The 13,651-nt window shown below is 42.7% G+C and overlaps 1 protein-coding gene across 5 annotated transcripts in view; it reads right to left on the reverse strand.

The window, feature by feature from the left end:
* The window catches only part of MTMR2 (myotubularin related protein 2), a 62,562-nt gene that overhangs the window by 24,822 nt on the left and 24,089 nt on the right, over positions 1 to 13,651 (reverse strand). For 4 of the 5 annotated variants that reach the window (XR_005699350.2, XM_040054582.1, XM_040054580.2 and 1 more), the window contains exon 3: positions 523 to 598. Coding sequence is in view for 3 of the 5 variants with exons in the window: in XM_040054580.2 (XP_039910514.1) it covers positions 523 to 598 (76 nt within the window). In the remaining 2 variants the exon portion in view is untranslated. Of the gene's footprint in view, positions 1 to 522; positions 599 to 13,651 lie in introns of those variants that run through there. The other variant, XM_040054581.2, reaches the window with a different exon arrangement.

Here is a 13,651-nt window from a genome sequence, read left to right on the forward strand (position 1 = left end):
GCAAAATCTTTCACAGAAAATTCATCAAGAGGCTTACTGAAGCCTTCAGAATGGAGAGCATCAGCAAATCTGACGCGTGTCAGGACGTCTGGATGAGAAAAGAAAAATCCCATCCCCCATCACAGTAAGTTCCCTGCAAAAGCACTGTAACCTTTCCTAGAGTTCAGGACAGAGATTCCCCATGTAATTGTGCTGTGCCAGCCAAGGAAGTTACCCTGTGGCAAGGACAAACTGAAACAGCAGATCCGTGTCCCATCAGAAGGCAGCAAATGCAGAGCTGTACAACTCACCCCATCACTCACGGTAAGAGCGTTGAATTGCTTTGTACTTGCTACGTGCTAAAAGCAGACATGGTTACCTTAGCCCATGTGATGAGCAATTGCTCAACTAATGAAACAACCTGATCGTGGTTCCCAAAACATCTGCAGTTTGCTGTTGTTGGTCAGTGACTGCCAAGATGTTTTGCTCTACGGATATTCTACTGTTTGTCAGCAAACAAGGAGAAATTTCCTCTTCACATACCCATGTCTTTAATGGTTTCCCCAGGCAGCAAAGGTGGCTCCTCCATTTCAGCCAATTTATTAGCCTCTCTCAGGACCTAGGCAAAAGATACAAGAACAAACAGAAATCCATTATGTTTTCATAAGCCAAGAAGTTTACACTTACAGACCAACAGTATCAAGGACAACAAATATTCAAAGATCATGAAATACTGCTTAGGGTCTCTTCAGAGGTCAACACCAGGCACTGTGCTTTGGCAGCACACCTCCCAGGTGTCCTTTCATGCTCCAACTTTCTCTTGCCCAGGTCTCCTTCACAAGTCAAATTCTCTTGCAGTTATGTGCAGTGCCAAAGGAATCAGTTCCTTTCCCAGATGAAGTGCTCAGCAATTATCATGATGACATCAACTATTCAGCAGAGCAATTTCTAGTTTACACTGAGGTAAGTTGAAAAGGACACCTTGGTTACTCCACTGTGCTCTGTGAGGGTCCCACAACAGCAAAAGTCTTGACTTGACTCAGTTACAAACGTACTATTTTGACAGGCATATATAGGAGGCAAAAGTGGTGGGGTTTTTTTGTTGTTGTTGTTTGGGTTTTTTTTGGCTGCCAAATGACCCCCTCTTCACTTTCCTTTGGGTTCATGTTATACCACAGGGCATGATTTCTCAGACCTATGATTTACACAAGGGTTTTCACAAGAACAGCTGCTACCATGTGCAGATGGACATTTTAGGAAAGAGTGGCTGCAACTAGGAAAACTAACCTGAGGTCTAAACCTATAAGAACTAGGAGTGAAAAACAAATATAAGTGATCAAGGTTAGGGCCAAGTCTATGTGGCCAAATGCAGAAGGATTTAGTGATGTTGTCCACGCCTCAAACTGGACAAATGACCACAACCTCAGCAGTACAGTTTGCTCAATCTCTTAACACAGACAGTCCAGACTCTGCCTCATGCTATAGGAACCACAAAACTTTGGTTGGCATGTGTCCCACCTGGTGAAGACAGGCAGAGGGAGCTCACTGCTGCTCACAGCTGAATGTTCAGGCTCACCCAAAATGTTTTATCATAATGCAAGGAAAGAGAAAAATAATTGCTTCAATTTGGTATTCAGGAAATCCCTGCAAAGAAAATTCAAAGACATAGCCTAGAGTGGCATTCTAGAACCTGACACGTCTGTGGTCAACTTTCATGTAGGATCAAGCCAGAGGGAGAGCCTCAGGGAAGAAAAATTCCCCAAACTATGCAAAAAAATTGGAAACAAACCCAAAGAAAGCCCTTGCCACAATAAGAGCACATTCCAGCATTTTCACACAACAGATTGATGCATAGATGAAAAGATTAACAAGATCAAAGCCTTCTTGAGAACAAGATGTACATTTTTAAAAATGCATTCAAAAGACTCTTAGAAAAAAAAAATTAATAATAAAAGCAATTACAGTCCCTAACAGAAACCTCACAACTGCACCCACTTAGATCAGGTCTTACCAGTGAGGCTGCCAGAGCAGCTGGGCTGGGGAACGCAGGATGAGTAAGGAGAGGTCACCATTGACAGAACTCACACTGGCAGCAACTTGCTGGGGAGCTTCTCTACCCCCACATCAGCAATATCAGTAAAAATAAGGCTTTGCTGGTATAATGAGCAGAAATCAATGTTGAGGACTTCTTGTCAGCACAGCTGTGCTGGCCAAAGATCACACACCCCATCAAAGCCCTGACTGAGGGCCTCCCTGACAAAAGCCTGTGATGTAGGCCCACTCTCAACTCCTGTGTGTCCAATTCTGCGCTTGAGTAACAGCCCTGAAATTAGCAGGATAACATCTGGATTATGATAAATGAGATGGAGGCTTCTGGCTAATTAGCCCATAAGTGGTGGTCATCTTTTTGGCCTTTTATCTTGGAAGGACATTAGTGAAAATACACTCTGTGTTCAGAACACGATCACAGTTTCTTTGAGAAGGTCCGTACCCCACGCGGGCAGCAGCTGCTGCCAGGATCACTTTGGTCAACAGCTGGACTCGCTGCTCTCCTGCAGATGTCAGCGGGAGCACGGCCAGCAGTAAACGTTTGGGGGACTGAGTTGTATCTTATGCCAAAACAAATACCTTGAGCCAAAACAAACACATAGAAAGCACTCGGCATGACAAACATCTGCTGAGGTGGCATAGGTGGGCAGTGCTCAGGTGGGTTTTAAACCTGTCCTGCAAGGGGGGGAGAGAGAAGGAGGGAATAGGCGAGCAGTATGAAAGACAAGGACCTCCATGTCAACACCATTCTCTAAAGACAAGATTGAAAGCGATTTTTGATTTTAAAAGTGTCTCTTGTAAGTCTAATAAAGTCCATCTGCTCACTCACACTTCTCTGAAATGTCCCCAGGATCAGAGGAAAGGGTCAGCAACCCAAACCCGTGCTCACTTCAACACAGGGCGACAGACGGCTGGCTTCCTGGAAGCACAGCACTTCAAGGTCAGCCTCCTTGCCTCCCCTCTTATTATTTCTTTTTTTTTTTTTTTGCTACAGTCTTGAGGACTAAACTCATTTTCACCACTCCTGAAGTGACTTCAGCACAGTACCTAGCTCAGGTAACAAAGCACTGACTCCACGATGATTTCAAAGTCGGTGCAAGCACATAACCCCTGGACAACACTCCTCCTTCCCATGAGGCTGAGACAGACATGGTTAGAAAGCCCAGGACAAACACTTGTCTGCTGTGCCAGTCTATGCACTGTCTGCTCAGCGCTAGATTTTGAATGAGCCTCTAGCTGGAACATAGGCACTTGAAACCCATCCTGGCAGAAATCAAGAAATGCATGGTAGGCATTTTCCGGAAACCCACCTCCATCAATGGCTCCTTAAAATTGATTTGGGGAAATGCAATCTGTGTGGGGCTGAGAATGCAGGCAGCAGGCAGGAGAAGAGCCCTGCAGCACCACTGAAGGACAGGGGCCAGCAGCAGGTAAGAGAAGTGGCTGGATAAGAGGAATTTTGGAAACAGATCAAGGAGAAAGAATGGTATGAGAGGATGCACACGAGGCTCTGAGATGACGTCAGTGTCATAAATGGGCCCTTTGCTCCTTATATGACTAAGGAGATGACATGAAAAGCCCTTCCATCTTACTGCCAATCCTCCTCTCCCCCTCAAAATCCAAAAATGGTTCATTAAACTGTGAGAAAAATCTTTTTTTGTACATTAGCCTATTTTCAAGACTAAAAATAACACTCTTGGGCCCAAATTTAGCCCTCTGCAAACCCTACAAAATTAAATTAAGAGCACCGGTAAGGCGAGGAAGCAGGGAAGAGAGCCAGGGACACGACTGCAGCAGCCTGGCTGCAGGGGGGGCACGGCAGCTGCTGATACATAAATGCTATTGAGGCAGGTACCACACATGCCTGAGCTGAAATGTGTCACCTCTGTGTGCCTCAGCCTTTTAAATTGTTCAGTGGGAATAAAACCAAAGAATTCTTAGAAATCTGCAACGAAGAACACATCCAGAGCTGGGCAAATCATTATTATTTAGGAATAGGACCACAATGACATACAGTCGCACACGGCTCTGTCTGTCACAACTAAGATAATTTCTGTAAGAAACAATGACCAAAAACCAGTGGAATACTCTGCCTTGCCTCTAAGTCGAACAAGGTTTCGTTATCTTTTCCCCAGAAAAATTTTATGCTTGGTAACTGAATCTCTGGAGGAATGAAATCCTGTTACACACCAGAACAGCCCTTATTTCTGTCTTCTTTTACCAAGTAACATCATCTACGTATCCCACCTGTCAGCAGCTCTCCCACTAGATGAAACAGCTCTCTAAGAGCCTGAGAATGGGAGTACCTTAGAACCTAAACACAAGTCCTGGATCAGCTTAGAGGGTGTGAGGACTTCGTGCCACCACCTACCTTTGTCCTCTGCTCAAGCAGCGACTTGGCAGAACAAACCCACACTGCTACATTCAACAACCACTTCCCTACTCCAGGATCCCACCTTGTGTAAGCTCCTGCACAGTCACTCCCAGCTCAAGGTGCAGAGCTCCCTCATGCCCTCCCAACCACTGCCCCCAAGACAGGGAAACTGCTGTTTTGTTGAGGCAGCCTCCAGATCTGAGCAACAGAATATCACCTCCTTTGCTTGCATGTATAGGGTCAGGGAAAGAGATTTAGGTCCTGCTAAAAAGGTGAGACTGCTGCAACTCAGGGTAAGTTCTGGCAAGTGGTCTCCAACCACATGTTCACGCTGCCTCTTAACACAGCAGCCAGCATGCTGCTACACAAATCCCTCTCCTGGATGATGTGCATGCAGAATTCATGCACACAGCTCATCCTGAGCAGCTGCAGCCAAGCCGGGGTGGTACAGAGTTGAATTGCAAGCACACTCTATGCACAGGGTCTTAGAGGTCTGGGCACCACTGAACGCTGATCCAGAAGGACCTGAGAGGGTACGTGACACTCTAAATTCAGGGTTTGCTTTCTGACATTGAACAAAACAGCTGACGTGTTTTCCTGCTGTACTGCCGGGTGAGGCGCTTTCCTACCAGCGATGCTGCACAGCCCGGCTGACAGCCCCCATCCTGAGCCAGGACTGCCTCCTCCCACCCACCCTGCCAGCGCTGTCATTGCTTCAGTGCCTAGTTCAGTCAACATGCCTGGGTCCACTTTATGGCTTTTATTATGGAAGTTTTCCATAACCTGGATCATTCTGCCAGGACTAGCTTAGGGTGTGACTGCAGGAGTGAAGGTGAGCAAAACCCCATCAAGAGAAAGGGAGCAGCTTGAACCAACCAGAGAGAGAGTAACTTTATCCCGGGACACTGCACAAGCCTTCCAGTAACGAAGATGCATGAGGAGTCTCTCCTAGCCATTTACCAGTTACTCTTTTTTTACTTTCTCCTGAATATTTGAGTGCTAAAACCCACAAAGGTCAGATTGTTTGGCTTCATGCAACTTAAGGGGAGACGGGTTTGTGTTACCAAACTGTTGTGTAACAGTCTTCCCAAGTCTGCTGAGATTCTTCTATCCTCAATCACAATAAAAATGAGCAAAAGGAATCTTTTTTGGCTTAGATAATATTAAAATGTACCCTTTTTGCAATTTTCTTTTTCTTTCCTCTGAGTTAATCTCTCCTTGGTAACCTCCCACACACTCCAAGTCACTTTGCACATTTTGAACAGAGTTGTTGTGCATAAAGCCACAGCACTGGTACGGCATGTTCAACCTGACAGCACGAACACCTTGCTCCTGTATTACTCCCTTCTCCAAAATCATGTCTGCTCCATCTACTGAGAAGACAAGCTCTCCAAGCTGGGAACTGCTTTTGTTCCAGCTACACAGTCCTGTTTTATATCTCCTACAGCAGTAAGGCGGTCGCTTAACTAGTCCCTTGACATAGACATATATAACCTGCCTGTACAGACAAACATTGCACACACACAAAGCAGGTTCTGCAGCCCCGGAACTCAGATTTGGTATGCCTCTGTCTACCTCGTGAGCATGCACTGGTCAGCTGCAACAGGTGAAAGAGACGCTGCAGGGACAGGAATGAGCATGTTGTACGCGTACAAAAACATACAGAGAGAATGTGAAGAGTTTAAAAAAAATGGATCTTTTCAAATCACATGTGAAATATGGAATTTCAACAGCCAAGTGAGAAGTTTAATCTCCTATAGGAAAATATCACCGTGATACTTCACATTTAAAGGACTACCTGGGAATACTCTGGTTGTACTTAACACATCTAAACTATATTTAGCTCCTTTTTTTTTTTTAATGTCTTTGTCTCAAGAAATGGAAAACTATTAAACGACCTCCTTAATCACCATTTTTGCCACTTTGCAGGCAGGGTAGTCAGTAAGCTGCAGGAATACCCATTTCACCTGAAAGTGGAGAGGTAGATCTGCACCGGTCCCCCTAGGCACCGTACCAATTGGTGAAAAGCAGGACAGCAGATGCACCTTTAGGATAAGCACCCTTCTTCCCACTGAAGGCTAAGAACTAGGGAAAAGGAATGTCAATGCAGACCTGGAAGGGCAAATCCCAATTCTGGTCCTTCCTTGTGGTCAACATAGCAAAACCCAATCTCCTGGACACTGGCAAACAACTGAGCAATAAAACCCTGGGCTTTTCAGAGAAGTACAAACGCGCTGTGTGCGGAGAGGCAGCAGGGAATGAACCACATCAGATACAAATACTGCATGGATTTAATTTAAAAAGGCATGACTCCAAAGCTTGTAGGACAGGTTGTCTTAGCTAAGGTATAAAAGACAGCTTTTGTGTCAGAGCTGGCTCTTGTTTGCTGTCACAAAGAACCGCATAAGGGAGATCAGCCTTCCTGCAAAGACTTAGCCATAGGATTAGTTTTACATACTTGATTAATTTATTACCTTTGTTTGTAAATTAATAGCAAAACATATAACTAATGCTTCTCTGCTTTAAATTCCTTTTGGGGGTCTCAAGGCATATTCACCTGTTCCTTCCCCTGAATTGCCCTACCACTCCATCCCTTTCCTCTTTCATGACTGTTTCCATCAGTCAATCAACGAAAGACAGTGCCACTATGGCAGGTGCATCAAGATTTGTCATTACTCCAATGATGGTGTAAAAATGTCTGAAACAAAAGAGAGAGAGAAGCTCTTTCCTTTCACGCCAGGAAAAAATCCCCACAGAGCTCTAATTCTGTCCAGTTCACATTAACAGCAGCTGCAGAACCAACACAAATCTGTGCAGAAACAAGATGAGTGTGCTTCTTTAGGACAGTTTTTCACTGCATAGGTTTCTTCTCTAAATGAAACATTTCTTACAACAGGAAAAAAGTGCATATTTTCCTAGCATTTTACTCCTAAGGTGCTTCTGTCCTCTCAGTGCTCAACCAACAGGACCAGAACAGAAGCCATGTGTACTTGACTGCAAACGTTTCACTACTTTGAGGAGAATTTCAGCTGCCATTTATGGCTATCTCAAGTGTACTTTGACAAGATTTGTGTGCTAAGAACCCTACTGGAAATGCAGTAAAACATAAATCGAGAAAGTAAATGGACTTTGTTGATTATTTTTAAATCATTAAGAATACCACAGCAGAAAGACTATGGGAAAGAACAGAAATATATCTGCCTGACAGAGGCACAGGGACTTTTCTGAGGATTATGACCAGATGGCCTGAAAAACTATGTTAGAAGCATTCAGAGCTGCAATATATTAATTGCAGGGAAATGCTTTATGTCTTATTCCTCTGAGATATTAAAAGTTCATAGGGGAAAAGACAAAACACCATGGACACAGATCATTTCAGAAGAGTACACAAAAAATCAAATATACCATCCAAAGACCCCATCAAGCCCATTCCACCCCTAAGAGAGCACTTGGCCAAAGGCAGCCTCTTAGCTTGGTTAAAAAGAAAAAACACAAGAAGTACTTAAGTTATCAAAAAATGTTCTGACAACAGATCATGTACTACACTCCCCTAAAGACAGCAATAACACAAAGTACAATGCAACTGCCTTTTAACTATGCCTTCCTGACACAACTGAAAAAAGACATCACAAACTGTGATCTCTACCTACCATACATGTTTTGAGAAAGCATAAAAGTGCTTGAGAAATCACTTGCTTACTTACCACTGTCTTGAAAATCTTTAAAAGGAAGTTGAAGATTATTGTATTTAAAAAAAAGAAATACAGTCCCCAAAGTAATATAAAGGGACTCCTCTGCAGGAGGAAGCAGCCACCATGCAGTGTTTCCCTGGGGTTTTCTGCTTTCTTTCCACGATGTTCTTCTCCACTCAGACCCGAATGTCCAGTGATGAAGAACAGCCTCTCTGGGTTCCCTGGGCTGCTGGATCTCCTGGGTCCTCGCTGCACAACTACAAGGCAAAGCTTAGAAGCTCAAAGGAACACATTGTTGAGGGCCACTCGTCCAACCACGGCTGGCTTGTCTCTTCAAGTTTGTATGGCTTGGTGCCTCAAGACAATTCTCTCATTAGGCTCTGACAGAAAGTCGTCATTGACTCAACTCAGCAACGCTCCCTGGCACAGAAGGTTGCAGATATTATCTATTCAGACAAGTCCAACATTTTTTAGTACAGAACCTTCTTCACTGCCAAGGGTTCCACATATGTCTCAAACCACAACGCCTCTGTTCTCCACGGGCTGCTCAAAAACTTTGGACAGCACATTAGCTTGACTCTATCCTTTATTTTTACTGACTTTTGTTTAGCAAATAACCTACATACAAAAAGAAGATTAAAAGTTTCAAGGAAACCATTAAACCAGTTCAGTGAATTTCCCATCAACAGTCTTAAGTGACAGGAAAAACACTCTGACCAAAACCAGAGTTATAACTACCAACTAAAATAAGTCACAGAACGCTGCCTCCATTACTAAGAATTTCACTTTTGATTGATACAGATAATTATATATTTATAATGAGCAAACAATCATGCAGAGGGGAACAAAGATGTTTCATTCTGTGCAAAAACGTCTACAGAAAATCAAATCTTGGCAGGCACTGCATGCAATCAGAAATCCATGTACTCCCTTTAAATACCATGCTTGTTCATTCCTGTCTGATCTGTCCTTCAGTTTACAAAACTGTAACTAACAGGGAGCAGGGGGGGGAAAGGCACCTCTTACCTGATTTTACTCAACAAAAAGAAAATTCTTGCACTTTGTAGCTAGGAGAAATATGGCAGTTGATTAGGAAGAGATTAAAATATTTTTGAGAACATATGAAGGCCATTTGCTCATTCTCCTTAGCTTTCCATCCCTAATAGATGGCAATCATAAATGCTTCCAGAGATTTCTTTCACTGTGTGTTACTCCATATTCAAGCATTTAGGTACCTCTATAGAAGAAAAATTAGCAATGTTTGCTGTCTTTGCTCTTTTCTAACTAGATGAGAACTTAGGGAGTATTATTTCCTTGTAAAGGAGACAGAAAACTGACTGCATCTGGCTTTTTCCCCTATCTAATTGGCATGAAATCAATATTTTTCAACCCAGAGGTTGGCTTTTCTGTGGGTTTGTTTCCTTGAAACGGGGAGGTGCAGAAAAGGACTTACTGGGGAGAGGTGAAAAGAGGGGACCAAGATTTTCCATCTCTTGGGATATTATAAAATGAGAATTGCTATAGTTCGTATGAAATACGCAGCATTTACTAGAAACTGGATTCCTCAAAAAATGTGGCAATGGCAGGGGCTAAATTCCAGTCACTGGCAGGGCTGTCCTGGTATGACCACACTTAGGGACAAGAGCATCATTCATTCTCCAGAACCAGTCCTTTGTGCCTTTGTTCATCAACAGCTTAATGCTCCAAAAAAAGGAAGCCCATTTCCCCCAGGCACACACACGCAATTTGTATGGTCAAAATCAGAATTTCAATACAGTTAAAATATGCTTCCCTGTAAGATTTCCTTACTTCTCTGCTGCTGCTCTTTAAGTTCCTCTGTTTGACACTTTTGATAACATAAAGCACTGCCTGTTCTTAGATTTGGCCCTTGGACTTCGTCCCTGTGTACAAAGGGACCTATGGAAATACTACTGGCAGGTCAGGTAAAGGCCACTTCTGCCTGCAGAGCTTCTACTCCTGTATAGACACAAAAACGTGAAGTGCACCTCCATGTGAGAACAGAACCAAGCAATGATGCAGAGAAATATACAGTCAAGTCTTCACACAGTGAGAGTAAAAAGATGAACAGTTTATTCAGTTTCACCGCTGCATCACCAGCTCACATGTAGCCAAGTGTTTTGTGACCACAGGTCAATTATCTTCACCATCTGGTGCCTCGTGCAATGCAGTCTGTAACTTAATAGCAGTCACAGTCCAGTGCACCGGGAAGGAAGGCTCCCAGCATGGAAAACATCTTTGCATCTGCTATGAACTAGGCTGCTTACAGGCAGTCCCATACAAAGAGTCAAGGGCTGGGCCAAAACAGGAATATTTATCTCCATATATTATCACAGAGCTGACTGGCAGGGCAGAAAGTCTTCAACTACCATGGAGGAGCTTAGGCAGAGGTTTTGTCATGATTTAGTGCTTCCACGCCAACATCACTCACTGACTGAAAAGCCCCTTAAAATCAAAACTGAAAAACATTGCTTAAATGAGTGCTTAGAGTTTAAAACGTTATGTCACTCTCTAAACCCAGCTCTTGTCGAACATGTGTTACACATAACCAAAGCCTGACACACTTCCTGCATTGGCAGGGAGATGGTAATGGAAAAGCACACTGAGGTTAGTTTTAGTGATTTACAGCAAAGGATAGAGGGGTGGGGGGAATCACATCTTTCTTCAATATGTTTTTCTACTAACAATATACGTGTTTGACATAAACCTAGTCTAAGCTACTTTGCACAAAAGCTAGAATAAAGCAAGAATAAAGGTGGCAAAGTCAGTGACTGGAATTTCAGTTAATCCTGCCCAATATCACCTGAGGGACAGGATTTACCTCAATTTTAGAAGTCTCTATCTGGAGATATTACTCTGCACTCTCTCTACAGTCAGAAGAGAAACACACTAGGTTCTCAAAACAGATAAAAGTGCACCTTTACTCAAGCCCAGTTAAAGCTGGGATCCATAGGAATCACCTGCTGCCCCTCAAAGCATGTTCTCAACATCTGCACCAAGGGCTTCTCTAGCTCAGCTCCACGACATTCTCACCTAACATAGGCATATCCTTAAAGCTGAGATAGATCAGACCATAAATGATCTATGTCCTTCTCTTGAGCACAAAGGAATTGTGGTTGGCTAGCTTGAATGCAGGCTTGCCTGAACAGATTTAATCCAGGAAACCTAAGGAGACAGCAAGAGTATCCACTTACTGTCTTGGAAGGAAATACTCCTTCATATACCTTTTGTCATGCACCAGCTATGTATCTTACAAAATAAACCACATGGGCTTGTCTACAGTTTCTGACCATACATGTAAAAGATAACAAACTAAGGTTACACAAAGCCACTCTGTTTTCTTCCCAATTCTAACCTTCAAGTCCTGGGAATGCTACACTAATATTCTTGCATCTCATGCATAAACCTATTGTAAATCCACCAATTCATCATGTATTAAAGAAGAAAATCACTATGTAGGGAACAGTCATGAAGGATGGGACATATGCTTATACAGTATTTTGTCTGGACTTCAGAGGAGTATCAGGAATCGTGGATATTACTGTTGCCCTCAAAGGGGAGAATAGTTCAGTGGTCACAACAGCAGTGCTAAAAGCAAAGATTTGAAAAACTTTTTCTAGAGGCTGCACAGCTAAGCAGGTGATATAGGGATCTGCTGTAGTTTCCTTCTTTCTAGGTGCAAGAAGCAATATAAAGAAAACAACATATGAGTTTCCATCCTTTGGTTTAAGCTTTTGCTGCATACAATCCAAAAGCAAATACAACAGGCCTCAACAAATTATCAGGCAAAGGTACTGTGCAGCAGGCTCTGCTGGCCACATCCACTGCTTCTCAACTACAAATGAACAGGATCCAACCCTGTTATAAGAGCTACTCCAAAGCCTTGAACATGGTAAACTTCAGGCATTATCCTACAAAGCAACAGCTACTTAAAAATTAAAATCCGTACTGATAAAAGATAGAGCATTAGCAAGAAGACTTAAGACACATCTCCTCATATGCACAGGAGAAAAAACTGCCTACAGGACTTAGGAGCAAGAAACTCACTGTATTTTATTAACCACCAACTTCCCAGATCTGTAACAGCTATTTATACACTCCAATTCCTTTGGCAAAGTTGGATTTAAGGTGTTTTTAACATCTCAGCCCAAATTACAAAGCATCTATGGATTTCCAACTCCATTTTCACTTCCAACTACTTCAGTCCTGTTCTTGCCTGATCTATAACTTATGCTAAAACATATGGCAGTGTATTTGCTAAAAAAATCCCTCCAACAGTATATACTCTAAATCATTTCTAAACAGCTTCGGATTTGAGATCAGGAAGGTGGTGGAAGAAGAACCTAACACTGCTTTGTTGTTCTTCTGTTGGGGTTTTGGTTTGTTAGTTTTTTCTTTTTTTTTTTTTTTTTTTCATTTTTTTTTCTTTTTGTTTGATTTTTTTTTTTTTTTTTTTTTCTTTATTTTTTTTTTTTTTCTTTTTCTTTTCTTTTTTTTTTTTTTCTTTTTTTCTTTTTTTCTTTTTTTTCCCCCCCACAAAACTAACTGAAGCAGCCAAAAGTTATTTAGAGTTGGTTTATGAAGTGAAAATTCTGTAAACTTTCTACTGGAAAGGCAATTTAATCTCAGTTCCAGATACTAACATGCTCAATAAACGTTAAAAAAAAAAACAAACCCAAACCTTCATAAAGGTTATTATTAAATACTTCGGAGAAAGATTTAGGAAAAATACTGCACATGCATTCAGTAGGAATCCCCAGTGGTTCTCTCATTTACCTCATTACCCACATGTGAGCACACACACAGAGTGTTAATTGCACTCCAAAAGAAAACTGCAGGAACAGACTGCAAGAAATTAGGTGGGTCCTTCCCCTGGTTTCCTCCTCCCAATGGACGCCTACTATTCTTCTAAAAATTCCCCACAGAAAAAGAGAGTGCTAATTGTAGCTATCACAAAGTGTTTTTCCATCGTCATGGAAGTTTCATTCCTAAATTTGAGCCAATGCACACGCAGCGGCAGAGACCAAAGAGAGGTAGGAGTGATGCTGAATCCACGCAGCAATTCACTCTAGCAGCAAAAATTTAAACACACAACAAGATCATAATCCCATAACTGGCATATCCACTTCAAAATCCTGAAAAGCTTATTTTCAGCCTCCTAAAGCTAACTGATGCAACACCTTCCTGTGAAAACATTTCACAGCCCAGGCACTTGCCACCCATACCACGGAGTTATCACAAAATGCATCAGTTCCCTCTTCAGGGCTTGTTCTCTTACATTCTTCCAGGAACAGTGTGGGACCTCTTTTTGTCCCACAGTAATGAGATGCTTAGCTCAAATCTCAGTACCTGGTAACGCTTGGGAGTTCACGCTGTCTTGGGCCAATGAAAGCTGCACAAGATGCTCGGGCATGTAAGGAAAGAGCTAGAGCAGAGAACATGCTTGTGCCACTGCATCAGTAAATGGTGCTGCCTCATCTGCAACACCCAAGGCAAGGCCACATCTCAGAAAGTTCGAAGAAAATAGCAAAAACAATCA

Source organism: Hirundo rustica, chromosome 2, assembly GCF_015227805.2.
Source record: "Hirundo rustica isolate bHirRus1 chromosome 2, bHirRus1.pri.v3, whole genome shotgun sequence".
NCBI classification, from domain to species: domain Eukaryota; kingdom Metazoa; phylum Chordata; class Aves; order Passeriformes; family Hirundinidae; genus Hirundo; species Hirundo rustica.